Here is a 19,298-nt window from a genome sequence, read left to right as displayed (position 1 = left end):
AAAAATCTCAGATTTTCAAAAGCAGAATCTTTTCAGATGTGAGGATTTACGTCACATCTACGATTATAATGAACCACAGAGCACAAGAAAACAAACAATTTAATGTTCAGATCTGGAAAATTGTGATGGGTATCATTTTCTGACATTTTTGCTTTTTACCAGCAGAAAAGAAAAACCCTTAAATCACATGAGTGCAGTGCAGTTTGTTACTTTATCAAACTGCACTGGAGAGACACAAGAAAAACATTTATGTCCTGTATTTCTCATGACCAGTGTTGAGACACATACATGTTGCAGTTCTTTACAATAAATGCTCACTCACGTTCGACAGATCAAGGAGGCAAAGTGGTCGACACGTCTCCTCTCTTATCGACTCATCAGATTCTCGCCATGCAGCAGATGATCCTCCAAACCCGTGGACCTGCATGATATGATGAATACGTACACATTGGATACAACCATGAAAGCACATGAACACAGTGGAGTCATATGTTGATTCATCCACAGATGTGAAGACTTACAAAACCTGGGAAGAGTGTAGAATAGGGGCTTTTGTCTGCTTTCTCTGTCTTAATAAGATAAGACATTTTTATTAATCCCATGTATGGGAAATTTCCTTGTCACAGTAGCATGGAATTTGGCAAAAAAATATATATACAGAAAAACAGTGACGTATCACCTCATCGCTGGTGTTAAAACATCCACACTGTAAAACATATGCCTCTTGATGCTCTCCTTACCATTAGCGTCTTTCTGAGACGTGACTGACAAGTAAATCACACCAGTGTCACTGCTTGAACCCATCATGTTTATTTTACTCTGCTGTACAATGTATGACAGGAAAAAAAATAAAATAAAACAAGCAAAGGCCTTCTTTGGAACCAGGCAGATTTCTTCCGTGAAGCAGCGTTTACAGGTGGTAGGATCAGTCAGTCAGTGATATCGCAGAGAAAATTAACCAAAGGAGGCGTAGTTATATGTTATTCTTATGGCAAACTAAAATGATATGATCTTTCTTCTCCAAGAAAACTACCATTTTTAAGGGATTGTTCGAGATAATCAAATTAGACAACCTCCGCGTGAGTGTCAACACCCAAAATATCACCTTCATAAAATAAAAAAACAAAAAAAACTGAACCAATTATTGGATATATGACATTTTACCATTTAAACTACAGGGGTAGCGTAGCATGATCTGTTCAACTGAGGATAAAGGGAATTTTTACCAGAGGTGGCTAGCGTCATTAGGGGATGATTTAGGGAGAAACATCTTTATAGTTAAAAAATAAAAATGAAAAGCACTTTTTAAAGTCATCTCCCTTTTGAAGAATAGTTCAACATCTAATGACATGCGACGATTTATTTTAATGATGTCTGTGAGATTAAAGGCTACAACCAGCAACAGGTTAGCTTAGCTTAGCTCAGATTAGTTTATTTTAGGATAAAAACTAAAAACCTGCCTCTGTCTAAGCAACAATCAAACAAACAACTAACTAACTAACTGCTCACCACCAGCAATAATATTGAGTCTCTGCAGGAAATAACCTGACATGTTACAGCAATATGAAAAGCTAGCTGTTTCTAGTCTTTGTGCTAAGCTAAGGTGACCAGATGCTAGTGGTAGCATAGTGCTGATCACAAAGATATGAGAGTGGTATCAGTCTTCTCCCCTATCAACAAAAAAAGAGAAAACAAATTGTATTTTTGCAAAATATAGCTTCATCAAACAAACATCCTCAGATCCTGTAAGCTTTCCTATTGCATTAAATTACTGTTTATCGATGAAAAGACTATTTTCTAACAAGTCTCAAAAGCACAAATAGTTTTCACAAATCTGTCAAATCCTACAAACGGTAGAACAACTGTCATACTACACACTGACCGCTGCAACTGCCCTTATTTAGGTACATTTATACAAACGTGAGCCAGCACCTTGCAACAAAATCGCAAGAAGTCCTGAAAACGGCGGGAGAAACCTAGAAAGGAAGAACAATAAACTCTAAATCTCATCCTCACTTTCTATTTAATAGTCTTTCATTCTCGTTTTGCGGTTCATTGATATTTCAAACGTACGGAGAGACGCTGAGCAGGAGCGGAGGCACACTATTATAACACGCAACACACTAAATGAAGATGGGTAAATGCTCCTCTTGCTCTCGGTCTTCATTAAGTCTGACCAGTGATAGTCTGCCACGAGGCACCGATACATCTCTAATTTTCACTTGTGCAACCAGAGATAACTTTTTTTTTTTTTGTCTTTAATTTCCTGAAGCATCTCATCATATGGGACACTGAGCCTTTGTTGAACACGAATCAAACACAGATTATATCGGTTATATTAAACACTGTAATTATTCTCATCTCTTTTTAACATAAAATGATGATGATAATGATAAAATGCGTAGTGAATGAATTTCCGATCTTCTCGCACACAAAAATTCCAAGATTCAAAATATATCCCGTCATCATCTACACGTACATGAGTGCACTTTCATTCAGACAGTTTCCTTCTCCGGTCTATGCCAGCTAGAGTAACATCAGAAAACGAACCCACAAATTATATGAATCCCAGCTAAATTTACTGTGAGTTAACTGCATGTGAATAAAACAGTTTAAAGCAGCCCAGGGCATGTCAGACCGCACTGCAGGAAAGGAGTTGAAGGTGAAAAGCTTTATGCATTCAGCATACTGTTTGTGTTTCTGTGAGGCAGCAGCTACCAAGACAACAGCTGGACAGGGGTGCAGATCAGGAAACTGCATGCGGGGGGGGGGGGGGGGGGGTGTTAACGCATGTCATGGAAGCAGTCTGTCCAATCAGTCATTTCTTTCTCCTTTTAACAGAACGCACTCAGCATCTCACCACCATCTCCACTGTTTTAAGAAACAAACCCTACATCCATCCTGTTCTAATCTGCTCTTAAAGCGCCTTTTAAAGGCTGGATGACCTTTCCACTAATATGATGGATTTGCTGCCAGGGGTGACAGGCGGTGTGATATATTGATTACTAGAAGTAATCGCAGCCAGACAGCGGCCGAAGATCGAGGCTTGGGGAGGATTGCGGGGCTTTCTGAACAAATGGATGGTCTGATGTCACAGGCAGAAGAGGCGAGAGCCCTCTCTCCCCTCCTCCCCCTCGCCCTGCGGGATGCGAGGGAGCATGGCTGAACGGGTCAGACCCCAGAAACGAGGAGGAGACAAGTCCTTCTTGGTGGCTGTGAACTTCCAACCCATGTGAGACCCGCAGGTTCGGCATTGAGCGATCGTCCAGGCGTACCTGAGAGCACAGAGAAGACATCCATGATTTAAAAGGCGTCACAGGTCGAAGTATTTTACTCTGCTTGCTCTGGGGGTTTCCTTTAGCATTGTTATTGATGCTATATAAACAAAATTGAACTAAATTGAATTAAAATCACATCTATTTCCGCTCCCCATTTAAAAGTCCAGACTAAAAGAACAGACAAATGTATAAATCTGCTCCTCACAAGTGACTTTCCACTTGTTGAAGCTGCACATTAGACCCTGACTGGCATCTAAACCAGTTTCTCCTCCGGCAGATGAAAGTAAAACAGCCTTCTGGAGTCAAACTCTGCACAAATCACTCTGAAGAGCAACGGTCAAACATCAAATTATAATCGCACTAATGAAACATACACGTACTTGACTTGGAGTGGTACTTTAAGAGGACGAAACACTTAAATCTGTGTATTGGGTGTCAAACAGTACACTTGATAGGCAGCTCTTCGAAGTTAATAGCTTGCTCCTCACAGAGAAAGCTGTTAATCAAAGCAGACCACTGCTGCCATGCTTCAGCTATAAGTCAGAGCAACAGCACACAAGGCCGCCTCTGAGTACAGCTCCCAATATGGGTCAAATCAATCCTGGACCACGTTTCACCACAAACAAACCACCTTATTTCTGACTCAACCTGCTCCTCTGACTCTCCGTGAGGTTGTTTTGGTCTGCACCTAAGTGTCAGCGGTGTGTTCAGATCATAGTCCAGAGTCTGATTCACTCGGTCTAAACTTAAGCATTTACAACTGGCAATACGTGATCTACACGTTGTTCCCCACAGGTTGATTTAGTTCGGAGAGTGAGAGAGAGAGAGGAGGGGGGGAATGTGAGCTCTGTGTCATGAGTATATCGGAGTTACCCTGGAAACCAGCTGTGCAGTGTGGATGGCCGGCCGACCAGGTTGAGGTTGTTGGCTTTGTAGACGGTCAGGGTTTCGTGGACGTAACCGTGGGGGTTGACGTACGCAGCCATGGGACCGTACAGAGACAAGCTGCAGAGAGAGAGAGAGAGAGAGGAGGCAGGTGGAGCATGTCATCAGCTGTAATTAAGGCTTCAGTCAACCCAAAATAAAACAATGACCCCTTGGAAGTGAGACACCGCCTTAAAAGGTATGAGCAAAACTGACAAACCGCCGTAAAAATGCTTAAAATGTGAATTTAGATTCTGCTCTGAAGCCAACAACAGTGAGTTCATCAAGCTGTTAAAATCAACAAACTCCAAATCGACTGTGGAGTGAAAAACACGCCGAGTGAGCGCTGCATATGTGCATGTTTTTAAAACGTAAAGCTTTATATTGGTCTGATTTATCCTCGGGTTCACCCCTCACAAAAACTGGAGGAGACGTCTGGTGTGGATGGACCTCACTCAGGACCAGGACTGTCTGATAATGTGAGGTGTTTGCAGGTCCGCTCTTGAACTGTCCCAAACTGTTTTTCCCAGATTCTTCTAGCCTGGGCTGGACTCAGTGGAGCAGGTGGGGGAGAGGAGGATGTTGGCCAAACCTATCAAACATCGAACAACCCCACTCACCCCCCCGGCATGAGACATTTGGGACTTCACTTTCTCTCTCGTCTACACTCGTTCAGCCTTCTGCTCGTGTTTTTGTCACTGAACAGTATAAATTACAGCAGTCTGGCTTGTTTAATATCCTGTAGTGTGTGCTGCACTGTTATAAAAATCTTGGGGTTTAGTTTAGTCGAATCTGATCCCAGCTTGACTCTTCTCCTTTAGCCTGTTTCAGATGATTGTTTTGATTTTCCTTCCAGCATCTTTACTATTTAACGTCATTTTCAGTTAGGATTCAAGGATTCAAGGATTCTTTACTGTCATTTCAACACATGCTGGTACATGGGATGGAACGAAATTAGTTTCTCTGGTCCCGATTTAAGCCATAGCAGAAATAGAAAAAATATAAATATATAATAAAATTAGCTAACTAAGTATTGTACAAAAATAGCAAGAAGTGTATAAATATAGGCAATAAAAACACAGTAATATCCAGTCCTGTACCATTGAGGTAGTGTGCAAGTGGAGTTAAAGTGACAATGTGCAAAGACAACTGCAATCTGTGCAGATGTGTCTATGGGTGGCTGTTAGCTGCATTCCCTCAGGAATTGATGACACACATTTTGTAAATACTCAATCCTATTTTGCTCAACGACTGCTGTTATCTGGCAATAAGGAACTATTTGCTCAGAACCGCTTACTGTTAAAAAAAAAAAAAAAAACACATGGTATACTCAGGTCAAATATAAGAAAATATAACATTTAGATTTCTACTTTCCAGTCTCAGGAAACTTTCACCGTGACTCAGTTTTTCAAACAGATACTTGCGTATGTATAATGTCCTTCAGTCCCCTTAATTGAAAACGCATTAGTAGTCTATGTAGTTTTATTAGTGAAAGGAAGCGTGCTTACAAAGTTAGTAACTTAGGATAATTTCTTTCAGAAGTCATTACACACATAATCAGTCACTTTCACTCAGATTATCTAAATGAGAAAACTGTTCATGCACTGCTCTCATAAACGTCCAGCGGGGCCCTGGTTAATTTCATTGGTCCCCTGGGTTTTGTGTGTCATGGCCGGGGAAACACATTAACCACATCAGAGACACTTAGAAAATGACATTACATAACAGTGTGAGAGTGTGCTCTCGGACTGTGAGGGTGGAGGTGCAGCGCAGGGCCATTTATATTCATGATGTAACCTCAAACCTTATGCAACATCCAGACAGACAGTCAAATTGTCCTTCACTATGATGAGTTTATAATTACAGTGATTACTGTGAACACGGTAAATAAAAAGAAAGTGGAACAAATCGATAGATGCAGTTTTGTTTTTTTCAGTTAAGTTACATATTTGACAAAATTTAATGAATCAAACGATCCCGTGGGATGTATTACTTCCAATAATTGTTCCAAAAACTCTGCATCCACATTGTGCTGAAAAGCATTTGTACAACAACAACAAACATACAGACGTACTGGGGGTGGTGGAGTTAGTGTGCAGCGGTATTGCAAGTGAAAACAAACTCACCTGAAGATCTCATTTTTTGTGGTAATTTCTGTGTCCTGGCACTGCTTACAGCACAGTGATGTGCACTGAGGAGGAGAGATAATAAGAGTGTTACCAATATACACACATATATATATATATATATAAACACCGATCAGGCGTAACATTATGACCACTGACAGGAGAAGTGAATAACATTGACCATCTTGTGACAATACAGTGTTCTGCTGGGAAACTTTTGGACCTGGCATTCATTCATGTGGATGTTACTTAGACATGTAGCACCCACCTAGACCAGACCAGGCACCCCCACCCCATAGCAATGACACTCCTTGATGGGAGCAGCCATCCCCAGCAGGATGCAGCCTGACACAGACACAAAACATGAAGAACAGCACAAGGTGTTGACCTGGCCTCCAAATTCACTAGATCCCAAACTGATCAAGTATCTGTGGGATGATCCACAGAGGCCCCTCCCCTCAAAGTCCCCCCCACTAACAACATTTTGTTGCCAGACACCACAGGACACCCTCAGAAGGCCCATGTCCATTCTCTGATGAGTCACAACTGTTTTAGAGGCACAAGGCAGACCTACACAATATTAGGATGTGGTCATAATGTTACGCCTGATCGGTGTATCTCCATTTATACGGTAAATGTTACATATTCTCAATGCAAACTGTCCATTGTTGGATCTTATTTAGGACACTATAGTAATCATCCATCTCCATTTCTCTGTAAGAGTCACCGAAGAAATTACAGGAGTTCAGTTCGCTTCAGTGCGATCTGCGAGGCTGTCCATTAAGAACAGGATACAGGATAATGATCCTTAATAAGGAGACACATTTAAGAAATACACCTTCCGCTTCGGCTAATGCAGCACAAGTACTAAATAGTATGACGCCGTGTGCATGTTGTGTCTATTTCTGTCTGTCAGCTCCTGTCAGACATGGTTAAATATACCAAGAACATCAGATAATAGCTGCACTTATGTCGACATATCTTTTTCACTCCCTGCAATCAGCATCAGCCCGAAATATCCAATGTTTCTAGAGGAAAGAACTAAGGGATGGACAAACTATTTGATACAGACATGCATGTTTGTACCACATTTACTGGCACATGTAAATTCAGACTGGACCCACTGACCCACAAACATTCGGTCTGGACATTTCCTGCAGTCAAGAACTAGCGTGGATAAGAACGACCTCTGACTGCCCTGACACACGGGGCTAAACAAGAAGACAAAGGCCAGGCTGCTTTGTTCAGTTTATATTAAAGCACAGACATTAACAGAAAGACAGGAGAGCCAAGTTAAAGTAACCACTGTCTCTACGCTGTGTACTCTAGGTCCCAGCGGTCCCTCAGATCAGGTCGAGCCCTCTAAGCTGACAAACACCTGATGCAGACTTCCTGGTGACTGCTGGTCTATTAAAATTAATCGTCACCACTTGTAAAACCAAACAGTCTTTGCTTGTACTAAATGTTTTCTAGACACGTTGGATTGTGAAGGCCAACTCTGGAGTGAAATATTACAGTTCCAACACATCTGTCACCTCCCGTCAGACCTGGTTAAATACACCAAGAACATCAGAGGAACATGCAGAACCTTTCTGCACAGTACAGCTGAAACAGGTACACTGGATGTTATCAAACTATGGGGGACATTATGTCTGAGGCTGCCGGGAACAGAGACGCACGGTGAATTTAGGGCGGTGACACCAGTGGTAATGTTTGCATACCCGGTCCATGATGTCCAGCTCACAGCGAAGTCTCTGAATGGCACTGCCAATCTTCAGCAGCTGGAGCCGCAGAGCGTCATCTATTGGTAGACAGGCTGCCACACGGTAGGAGAAGTCTGACAGGAACCAGAGGGAAGGGTTAGAGAGGGATGATATGTAGGAAGGAACAAAAGCACAAAGAACACAAGGCGGAGACGAATGTGTGTGTAGGTGCCTGTGATCCGTCTGTAATAAACTGAACAGAGGCTGACCTACGGCGTTCGTAGGGAGGGAGTCATCTTTCAGATTCTCATCCCATTCGTGGAGCTGTTTCTTCACTCTGTTCATCAGCGACTCCTGCGCGATGAACCGCAGGAAGGAGAGAAGTCACTGTTTACATTCACTTATGTGCGATGTTTATATACGGAAGAAATTCCAAACAGTGCACACGGGCTGCAGTACTCACGGAGTCGTAGAGTGCGTATACCCACGGTGGCCACGGCGTCAGGCTGGCACAGTGAAACTTCCTCTGTGAGGAACAACAGACGCACCATTAGTGAATTAAATGCACGTCTGACGATGATGTTTTCCTTATGCACCCCACCATACACACAGTTTCACTTCCCATCTCTCCTCAGATTGGTACTTGGTCTCCCCAGATGCAGCACCCCCCGAAAATATATTTATTTTTGTGGTGACTAAAAGCTAAGTAGCTAAGTATTTCAACTTTTTCTTATTCCTGATGGCAAAGCAGAGTCTTCAGCTACCAGGCCCATCTCTTGTTTAACCAGGAGGCTACTCTACTCTAGTTTTAGGCTTAAGACTTTCCTTAGTGCGGGCTCAGGTGACACTGAACCATCCCTTACTTATGCTGCTATAGGCCTAGGCTGCTGGGGGGAGATACACTGAACACCTGTCCTCTACTCTCTTCTCTCTGGCACCGAGATCCTATCCTCTAATTTCGTCTCTATTACTACTCATGCATTGTGTCCGACTACTGTTTAGCATGTTTATAACTGTGTGTCCCTCTCATCGTCTCCCTTTTCCTCTCCTCTTCTCCTCCCCCTCATCTTTTTGTGGGTGTCTCTGGTTTGGAGCGACGTGTCTCTGATCTGCAGAGCCCGATGCTAATCATTTGCGGCCCTGATCTCATCAGCCTGCCCAGTCTTCATGGCCTGCAGTTACTCACTGAATGCATAATTCTCCAACCTGCCTATGATGCCTCTTATATTGAATCATTATAGCAGTGAACTCACCTGTAATAAAACAACTATTGTCACTAATAGTTTTATGACCCTATGCTCTTGTTTATATTCATTATCATACTCTCAGCTATATCTTGTACTTGTACCACAATTAGATTCCACATGTACACTTCAGTCAGACGTATGTTTATCTCATCCTCCTGCTGCTCTCTTCTCTTTCTGTTTTTGTCTCTACCTGGTGGCCGCCCTCAAGCAGATGGGTCCCTCCATATGAGCTGGGTTCTGCTAAAGGTTTCTTCCTGTTAAAAGGGAGTTGTTCCTTGCCACTGCCGCCTTAGTGATTTCTTTTGGGGGCTTAAGGCTGCGTCTCAAGACAATATGTATTGGTACTGACGCTAAAATTAACTTAATTTGAAAATCCCAAGGTATCCCAAAGGCCTGCTGAGATATGTAATCCCTCCAGCAAATGCCAGGTCTACCCTGGGGTTTCCTCTTAGCTGGTGTCACCTAGTAAACCTCCAAGGGGAGGTACCCAAACCCCCTCAACAGAACCCTTTCGCTCTACCATGAGCAAACCTCTCCACCCGTTCTCTAAGGCTGTCCAAAGTGACTCTATGGTAGGAAACTCATTTCAGCCTCAATGCCATTCTTTCTTCCAAAGTGCTTGCACCACTTTACCTCAATTTAGAAACAACACCCCTAGATACTTAAACTCCTTCGCTTTTGGGGAAATGTCTAATATTGTATATTATGTATATTAAAGATTTCCCGTAACTGCAAAAAGTACATGCAAATACAAAGAAAACACTGGATGTTGCATTGCATTCAGATTTGTTCTATAATTTATCTTTTTCTAGAAATCTTTTAACATAACTGTGTGTGTTTGCCATTGGAAATTGCAAATAAAAGATCATCTACTACAATGAAAGATAATCTAACACCTGCCCACACACCTTTACTTTGTTAAATCCCCATCAGTTGCTCAGTTTTTAGTCTCTTTGCATTTTTTCACCGGTGCTTCATCAACGAATTAACTGGTTTAAAAGCAGCGGCTATCATGATGATAAATCGATGATAAGTTTAAGTGATTATTGAAGCAAACGCGAGAAAGAACAGGTACCAGTTTCTTTGCTTCCTTTTCAGTAAGCTGAATATGTTTATTTTTATTTTTTTAAACAAAGCTGGTCATCTGAACATGTCGGCACGGATCCTGGAAAACTAGGATAGCTCGTGACTATTTTATTATTCGAGTAACCAACGATTGACAGGTTAGTTTATTTCTCTGTATTTTATTGTGTCTAATTTTAAAGTCATACAGGTGAGGCTCTTCTGACTTTCTGACTCTAAAAGGCTGCAGAAGCAGAAGCTGCTGCTTGTAATTGGTGCATGCGTTTGTAGGAGTGCCTGACCTGTTGATACTTATTCCACCAGCATTTGGCCTGTTTGCAGGGCTGACTTGGGGGTTTTGAGGAGGGGTGCATGTGGAGCCTGGACAGGGGCGTTAACTGCACGGCGGAGAGGGGGTCCGGAAGGACTCGTTCTGGAAGGATCTGTACTTTGGCTTGTCTGATCCTGAGAAGGGAAACAAAGAGGGGGTTACAATGAGAGCGGAACAAAAGAGGGCAAATGTGAAAGATGGCAAGAGAAGATGAGTGAAACTAAGCAGATGAATAACGGATTAAACAAATGATGTGCTGGATGAATGCAATGAAGTGTACGACACGCTGGTTGTATAAGATAGGTGCTATCTGTGTATTCTCTATGACGGGAAATAATTCCTCCAGCTCAGTGTCCAAAGTGCTCTCAGCAAACTTCCGCCAGCTCAGATATACAAACAAAACCAGGCCACGAGAGCAATAAAAATATCTTCAGGTGTGATCAGACAAACAGCAGCTCCAACGTCTAAACACACAGAGAAAATACCATTGAATACAATTCTGCCAACAAGCCGACATTTAATAATTGTTGAGTGCACAAACAGCAACGTTTAACACGAAACTATCTCCAGCCATATGATGCCGATGAGTTTCCAGATGTCCGTTTCTGTAGCACTTTTTCAAATAACAGCAAATTGTAATATTCAGTACAGAAGAGAGAGGGCAGAGTCTCTTTAAGTGAGTGATAGCTTAAAGGTTGCGCTTGCTAGCGTCACATGAGGAGGTCAACAGGATTAAAGCAACCAATTTGTGCTTGTTACGTAATAACAACGAGAGAAATTGGGAAATGTGTCTTAATGAAGCTTCAGTTTCGTGGACAGTAAACTTCACTAATTTCCTGGGCAGTGGAGGATGTACAGTAAGTGAACGTGATCTATAGTGTGACTGCAACAGTGACGTAAAGGCAGCTTTTCTCTATTAATGCTTCCTTAGTGTACCCTCCAAGAGGAAGCATGAATGACTGCATATTAATGACAGATATCAGCAAGTCACAGCCATGCATCCAATGTTGTGACGACCTTCCCACTGTCTTTGAGGCTGTTTCATAAAAGCGGGCATTCCTTGCAGGCAGATCGCAAATAATACCCGCATTTCCCGTCACTTTGATTGTCCCTTGCATATTGCAGATGAATGCAAGTTAAACAGTCCCCTCACAAGCATGCTTCACAAGTATGCCGCTTCTTTTCACGAGTTCAAAGTGCACAAATTAACCAGTTAACATGTTGGTGTCACCAGTTGATCTAACTCTTCCAAGCTACAAAACCTGTCCCGTGTCCCTGCGCTGTCTCTCCCCCTCCAACAGCTGAAATCCACCTTTCTTTGCACCTTCCAACACCTCCACATCTCACCTCCATCCACTGTTTGCATTGCTGATGTAATGTGTTAATTAAAACCTTGATAAATTACATTTATTTAAAGTAAATCTCCCTAATAAAAGTATATCTATCTACCCATCTAAACATGCATGCGTGAGTAAATGAAAGCTGCCCTCTGCAAACACACAATGGTGGAAACTGACATGTTTGGTTTGATGATGACTGCACAAAGAGCTAGTCTGCCCTCTAGCTGTGAACTACAGGACCACCGGTTGAGTCGCGTGTTATTAATTATTATTATATCATCTATTTGTCGTGGTACAGTGAAATACATTGTTACAGTAAGTACAGATTAACACTGAGCCCGGAGACGAGGCGAGTAATTAGTAATCCTACTTACACAGTCCAGAACTACATTTATACTATCTAGTTAATTACATTCTTATTTTATTCTTATCTAAATTAGTAACTGCTGTATGACTGGCAAAGAACCCTACAGCAGTTAGATTTCTGCAAACAACCACTGGCTTACTCCATGTAGGAACCAAAGCAAGATGCTCAAGTGACTGTAGAAATTAAATACGCACAACCTCAGAGTTAGCCCCCTCCTTTTAGTCTCCTCTCCTCTAGTTATCTGCATTTTTTTTTTCTCATCAGAGATTCAGTACACCAGAGTAGAGTGTATTGCATGTAATATGCATCACATTAAGTACACTTCTGACCTGCTCAAGAGGCTTGGCTACTTTGATAAACATCTTTGAGCCAGGGAATGACAGGAAGCATTCTGTACTGACAGATTTTGTGGGCAGCACAGTGACGTGGTGGTTAGCTTTGTGTTAGCTCTACCCCGCCTCTTGCCCGATGACAGCTGAGATATGCTTCAGCCCTCCCGCGACCTTTCACAAGACAAGCAGTTACAAAAGATGAATGAATGAATGAATGAATGAATTAAAACTTACCCATCTGCTTGAGTTCTTATCTCGTGGACCTTAAACCTCTGCCTCCCTACAGCCTTCACTTTGACTGTTTCAATGCCATACTCCTGTTCCTCTCGGTATGCATAGATTTCAGCTGTAGTCCCAAACTCCGGGTCCGGCTCACCTGCATCACTGCGAAGACATTTCAAATAAAGCCATTAGAATGAAACAGAAGATACAACTGTAGTGACTGTACATATATTAGGTTGATTGAGGGACCCATAAACATTTGTTCCTACAGTTTTAACAGTCCAGCTTTTGATGAAGTCTTTCTTATCTGAACTTCTTATGAAGTTTGGTGGAAGCTTATATGCTTTCTAACTCTATGCAGGATGTTCTTTTTACATGTTTGAGGTCTCTTCTTACTTCAAGACAGCGCTCAACCATCATCTAGGATAATTGCTGCAGAATTTATAAAGCTCCTCTGTTGCCACTGAAGATAGGATATGCTCTTTAAACTGAGTCACAAAAATAAGCTTTCCATTAATAGATCAGTTCCTGACAACGATGACTCATGGTGATGATAAATGGAGCACTTCTACACACCTATGCGCGAGCACAGCAAACGTGCGGTCCCTCTGAATGACGCTCCGCATCATGCTGACCTCCTGCGGCCTGAAGAGCTGCAGAGGCAGCGTCTGACCCGGCACCAGCATCACAGCCGTGTGGGGCAGCACAGGAATGGTCTGACAGCTGTCGTCGTCGTGGACTGTGCGGCCATGGAACTCCTCCATGTCTGAACCCAGGTACTGCCACACACACACACACACAGAGAGGTCAGCGTCAGCACAAAGCAACAAAACAACAGCAGCTGCAGACAACTTAGCATGAGGCTAAAAAAAAAACACACTGAGAAGGTAAACATGTATAAATTAGGACTGAAAATATGATCTGTTCAGATAATTAGGCTAAGGAAAGCTATGAATCACCCACAGCATGTGATGTGGGAAGACTGGGGTCAAAGGTGATGGTGCTGGGCTTCTCTGCCTCCTCACTGTCTCGGTCTTCAGTCTCCATGTCGTCCTCCTCTTCCTCCTCCTCATTGTCTGTCGTGGCACAGCAAGTTCACCGAGGTTAATTGTCTGTCTCTGTGTGTCCTTTAACCAAACATTATCTGACAGAATTATCGCTGTAATAAGTCAGTCCGGTGGTCAGTGTGAAAAGAAAGCGAAAGGGTGTGATGACTGTCAGTGGCCTGTTGTGTGGATATGTGTTAGCTAGCTGTTAGCAGGAGGAAGATACAGTCGCTCTCCTGGTTCAACACCGAGCCGTGTTTAGTTAAGGTTAACTGTTACCTGGTAAAAGCTGTAACTGGTTCCCCATGTTGTCGTTAATGTTGTCTTCACCTCCACCCCTCTCGTCAGCCATATCCTTGTGTTTACAATACTAACTCTTCTTCTACGGTTTCTACAACGAGCAGCACCAACGTGGAGCCCGAGCGCCCCCTGGCGATCGTCTCACCCCCCACAGAGGTTAAACCACGAGGAAAATCAAAACAGGCTCAAATGTTCCTTATTGTTTTATTTTATTTGAAATTTATTTTAAAAACTAATTTAGCTTTTGTTATTCTGCATATACGACAGTGACCCACCCCGAATTGGGCAACCGCTGGATTTTAAAAATTCACTGGATTCAGAAAATGATCTATTTCATTTCATACTGCTAATCTTAATACTATTTAATGGGGTATTTTTATATTTTGAACAACAGACTTGCTAAAAGAATCTGAAGAATGAATTTAACTTGAACATGACACAGTTTTATATACAGAAAATTCATGCAGATGCAAGACGTGCTGCGTCTAACAACTTGCTCCTATTTAGAACCAGTAAATAAGGTCAAATAAAAGTATTAGTTGAAACTTTTGAACATCTTCATATTCTGACACAAGGAGTAATGATGCAAATCAAGGATTGGGACTATTGAAAAAGAAAACTTCTAAAGGCTTGAAATACAGCAACATAGTATATTGTGCAATATCTGTAGCTACACGTTAATTATAGCAGTTTCAAGCTAATTTCTTAAGACTCTTTACACCAACTGCACTGTTTCTTTATCCTTGCTTGAGATTTAGTTTGAGACTGCTTTAATTTATCATTAATCAGAAAGACTTTTTGCAGCTGGAATCGTGTTGAGATTTTGTTTCTAGAGACAAAACACTGTGTGGGAGGAGGTTGTTTCCTGCAGAGCTACCCTTTCATAAACTAATAAATCTATTGCATTTAATCCTCAAATATGCAAAACAGCACATCAATACACTGACAATACTACAGAGGATTTTCTTCTTAGTAACCAGTTGTCATCCAAACATCACTTTTTCCATACACAAAATTGTGCATGTCTCATGAAGAGTTTATATACCTTAAGAGATGGTTAAGATTTATAGTAAAATATGACTATTTACACCGGTTTCCTCTTTGCAGTGAAGACATATTAAACTAATCTGATTAGACCGTAGCCTAATCAGTTAATATCAAATTATGATGCAGAAACTTGTGGGAACTTAAGTGTTCATTTATTGTTCAATACACCAAGTGACAGTAGTAAGCAAACAATATGCATTATGGTCCATGAACAAAGTAGCTGCAGTTCTGTTGACACATCTGTCCAGCATCTTCGCCATCTTCAGACTTCCACAGTTGGCTCCGCGAGAGGCATGGTCATCTGAAATCAGGGTTCAGGGCCCGTCTTTGGCCGATGGAGGCTCCAAAGCGATCCACTTCAGCCACACGCGACGGTCATCTGAAGAGGGTCAGACGGGATCACAGCTGGCGGGGATGAGGGCTTACTTTGACCTCTGCCTCATCTTTCTCCTCTTACGCTTCAGCCTGTTAAAAATGAAACACAGCTGTCAGGAACACATTCTGATCACTGCCCATTCACACACGTCAATTTTTGGATAAAGGCCTAAAATAGCCGTTACCTTAAAAATGCATATTTTAATGAAAGGGTAGTTCGAGTATACCACATATATATAGTACTGAAACTCGGGTATAGCTCAGGAGATGTAAACCTGCCTTTTGTAATCCACCTGTTTAAATTTATATTAGCAAAATGACTTTACTTCAGCATCTTCAGCAGAAGTGTGACTACTTACAATTTACGAGTCTCGCTTTACATAAAAAAAGCTAAAGACTTTCTTGCCAACCATTCTTAAAGTGAAAATCCAATATTTCAAACAAGTAAACTAAAGGATTCTAAAATAACTCAAGTAGAATTAGATCAATATGGGCACTTGGTTAGGTGGTGCAATAGTATGCATTCATATTTGTTAAATAACGCCCCTCATGAACTCTAAAGTATTTTACATGTTCCCAGAATAACAAAATCTTTTGTAATTGACATAGTTTTGAGTTGCACACTGAAATCTTTGGTTTAACTCATTTACCTAAACCTTAACAGATTCTCAATTTGTGTTTCATGTAGTACAGTAATTTTTTTTTAATATAAATTATGGATTGTGACATTAGATTCCAGTTTGCCAGCACGTTGTGAACTCCATTATAGTGTTCTCTTAATCTTAAATAGAGATTATCCAGTTAAACACGTACACCACATTTTTAAACATGCATGCTCTGCACTGGTAACGTCTAAGCAGGAGTTTTTAAGAGGACTGCTTACCTGCGCATACGCTTCTTCCTCCACTACAAGATAAGAGACATTTTATTAGAGCACAGTTAGGACAATAATGACATGTTTGCAATCCCACTTACTGACAGTGAGACAGGGGAGGCATGCTTGTTGGGATTTAACTAAATTACTAGACTCCACTAAGCAAATTAGAATAAAACACCTGTAAAACTGGTCATTTAACCATTAACACAACGCTGTTTGAGTTCAGGGTTGTGCTACTGCTAAAAGCATGCAGAAAAGCAGGCCTTGAATTAGCATTAGCATTCTATATCATACCTTTAACATGAAATTATTGTGCTAGAGTTTACATTATTAGCATTGTTAGAATGCCTGGAGGACAAGTACACAATCATAGAAATGCTTTAAGTATTCAGAGAAGGTAAGTTAGTACAGTAGCCGTTATTCACGTGCTAGCTAGCTAGCAACATTGACTGGAACAGGAAGACGATTCAAAAAACATTCAAACACAAACTCCGGGATATTATTTTACCTTAGCTCTCATCGTGTGGAGAGGTTTCTGTAAAAAGGAAACAAATACATGATCAGTGACTGCAGATGGTTGATAAAATTCAATGATTGGTTTGGATTCTGTTAGCGGGGAAACGGTTCTCCATACCTCAAAGCGAGAAGAGCAACGGAAAGAGGATGTGACGAAGAAAGAGGGCGGCTTTTATACGGCGACTACGTCATGTTCAAGCGCCAACTGTTTTGATCAGTCAACGGCTCAAACAGGAAGTGTAGTCCAGAATCAAAACCAGAATCAGAAAAGACGTTACAGTATTGCCAAGAATGTTTGTACGTATAAATAATTTGCCTTGGTGTTTGTTGCACACAGTATAAATAAAATAAAATAAAATAAAATAAAATAAAATAAAATAAAATAGTAAATATGTGCACACTCAAATATACAAGACATATATACACTATATATACAACAACAGGAACATTTACAGTGGGATGGTGGTGGGTTAGATGTGTTCATGGGGGGCCCTGGCATTGTTCTGCAGACGCACTGCAGTGGTCCTGCACTCAATGGATCGCAGCCGCCTGCCAGAGTGGAGTCTGTTAAATAATCTGTGTCCAGGGGGAGAGGGATCAACCACAATCTTAGCTGCACACTTCAGAGTCCTGGAAGCGTACAGCTCGTCCAGAGACTTCAGACTGCAGTTGATCACCTTCTCTGCAGGGCGAATGACACGCTGCCATCTGCTCTTGTCTTTAGCAGAGGCTGCAGCATACCAGGTGGTGATGGGAGTTGGTGAGGATGGACTCCATCATTTTCTTTGGCAAAGTTAAATTTCTTCAGGTGCCGCAGAAAATACATCCTCTGCTGTGCTTTTTTTTTATTTATTTTTTTTATTAGGGCACTGATGTTCAGCTCCCATTTCAGGCCTTGGGAGATGATGGTGCCCAGAAAACGGAAGGACTCCAGTGTCCTTCCTTTTTCTGGGCACAAGTCAAACGGTCAAGTCTGCGTCTTGGCCTCATCAGGAGGATAGATTTACACTATTTCAATATCATTCAACTATTAATAATTGTTGATTTTCTTTTTTAGTAGCGACATCATAGCGACAATCATTAATTGGAATATTGGCTAAACCTGTTGGGACCCAAAAAGGCGTTTATAACCTCTTGTTTCATTCATCTAAGATTCTTACTTGGCCTTGGCCATATGAACTGGCAGATTACAAAACTACCTCACCATAATGTTGATTTAGTACATCATTTTATACTATTAACTTCACATCTTCTTTGTTTGTAGCTGAGAAGCTCCTCAGGGTGTCATAATGGCTCAGATTAAAATTATTCTGGCCAAAAAAGGAGAATTAGACCAGGTAAATAAGTTAGTTTTAAATGTAACAAATTAAATAAATTCACATAAATACATTACTTCAAAACTTTGATGCAAAAATTACAAAAATATATTGCCGTATATAATTGTCTTCTCATGTAACCTTTTAGTCCACAGACACCCAGAATAATAAAGGTCGAACAAAACCTCTACGAGCTGCCAAATTCCTAGTCATATACAAAGCTTTGTAGTCTTGACATTTCATTGCAGAAGAATAAAGAAAAGCAGAAGTGTATGACAAAGTTTTTATTTCATTAGATGTAAAGTTCCATTGCCCTCTGACTAGGCTACAAACAGGACCTTTGCTTTTTCCAAACATATTTAATCGTCGACGAGTATGAACCAACACGAACCCGGACCAGAACTGAAACGATCCGACGGGTCCAACTCCTCTGAAGACTCTCCCCGCAAAAATAAAACATTTATTTGAAAACCCGATCGCTTCTTACGCTCCACAAAGACTAATGATGTCGTAAAGCAAGTCACCAGCGTCAAATAGAAAAAAGTTATTTTTTTTTTAAACTGGAACACAGGTGTATAGAGTTCTTTTCATAAAATCCAAGGGGAATGGCAGTAAATGTAGCAGTTTGTTCCCTAAAGTTAAGCGGATTACATTTTTTTTTTTTTATTTCCCTTGTATATTTAAAAATATTCTGTGGATTATTGCTTTAAAAATCTAATGTCGCTAAAACAGCCAAAAATATGGTCGAGACATGGTGACAGAAGACTGTAAACCCTCAATACATAAAATATGGAGCAACAACCGATTTGTGAATTACAGTTTTGTTACACTTCTGAAATTATTGTTAGTTATATTTAGCGCCTAACATTGAAATGAGCGAGACAACAAC

General features: G+C 41.3%; 1 protein-coding gene and 1 long non-coding RNA gene across 2 annotated transcripts; both read right to left on the bottom strand.

Annotated features, from left to right (window-relative positions):
• Window positions 1-785: 785 nt before the first annotated feature.
• crbn (cereblon) lies at window positions 786-14,357 on the bottom strand. The gene is made up of 11 exons (XM_084543281.1): window positions 14,258-14,357; window positions 13,896-14,008; window positions 13,509-13,711; window positions 12,945-13,094; window positions 10,643-10,805; window positions 8,495-8,557; window positions 8,301-8,385; window positions 8,050-8,165; window positions 6,329-6,393; window positions 4,152-4,283; window positions 786-3,275 (listed from the first exon to the last, which is right to left on the bottom strand). The coding sequence occupies exons 1-11, from the start codon at window positions 14,328-14,330 to the stop codon at window positions 3,092-3,094; spliced, it is 1,347 nt and encodes a 448-aa protein (XP_084399407.1). The 5' UTR covers window positions 14,331-14,357; the 3' UTR covers window positions 786-3,091.
• Window positions 14,358-15,455: 1,098 nt separating this feature from the next.
• On the bottom strand, window positions 15,456-17,298 carry LOC311486283. Its single transcript, XR_014698993.1, has 4 exons — window positions 17,212-17,298; window positions 17,086-17,112; window positions 16,584-16,606; window positions 15,456-15,790 (listed from the first exon to the last, which is right to left on the bottom strand). It is a non-coding gene; the product is annotated as an uncharacterized lncRNA (long non-coding RNA).
• Between the last annotated feature and the right edge of the window lie 2,000 nt (window positions 17,299-19,298).

The sequence above is a fragment of the Chelon labrosus genome, assembly GCF_963514085.1.
Source record: "Chelon labrosus genome assembly, chromosome: 4".
Classification (NCBI taxonomy): Eukaryota; Metazoa; Chordata; class Actinopteri; order Mugiliformes; family Mugilidae; genus Chelon; species Chelon labrosus.
Note: the sequence above shows the minus strand (reverse complement) of the source record. Positions and strands in the feature narration are given on the sequence as shown.

What these genes read in the sequence shown, in the direction of transcription:
- crbn (XM_084543281.1), bottom strand. Translation starts at nt 14,330, where the DNA reads ATGGCTGACGAGAGGGGTGGAGGTGAAGACAACATTAACGACAACATG. An exon ending in GGTGGAATAAGTATCAACAG is followed by an intron (nt 8,558 to 10,642) that starts GTCAGGCACTCC and finishes TGTTCCTCACAG; the next exon opens with AGGAAGTTTCACTGTGCCAG. An exon ending in CTGCACAGCTGGTTTCCAGG is followed by an intron (nt 3,276 to 4,151) that starts GTAACTCCGATA and finishes CTGTGCTCTCAG; the next exon opens with GTACGCCTGGACGATCGCTC.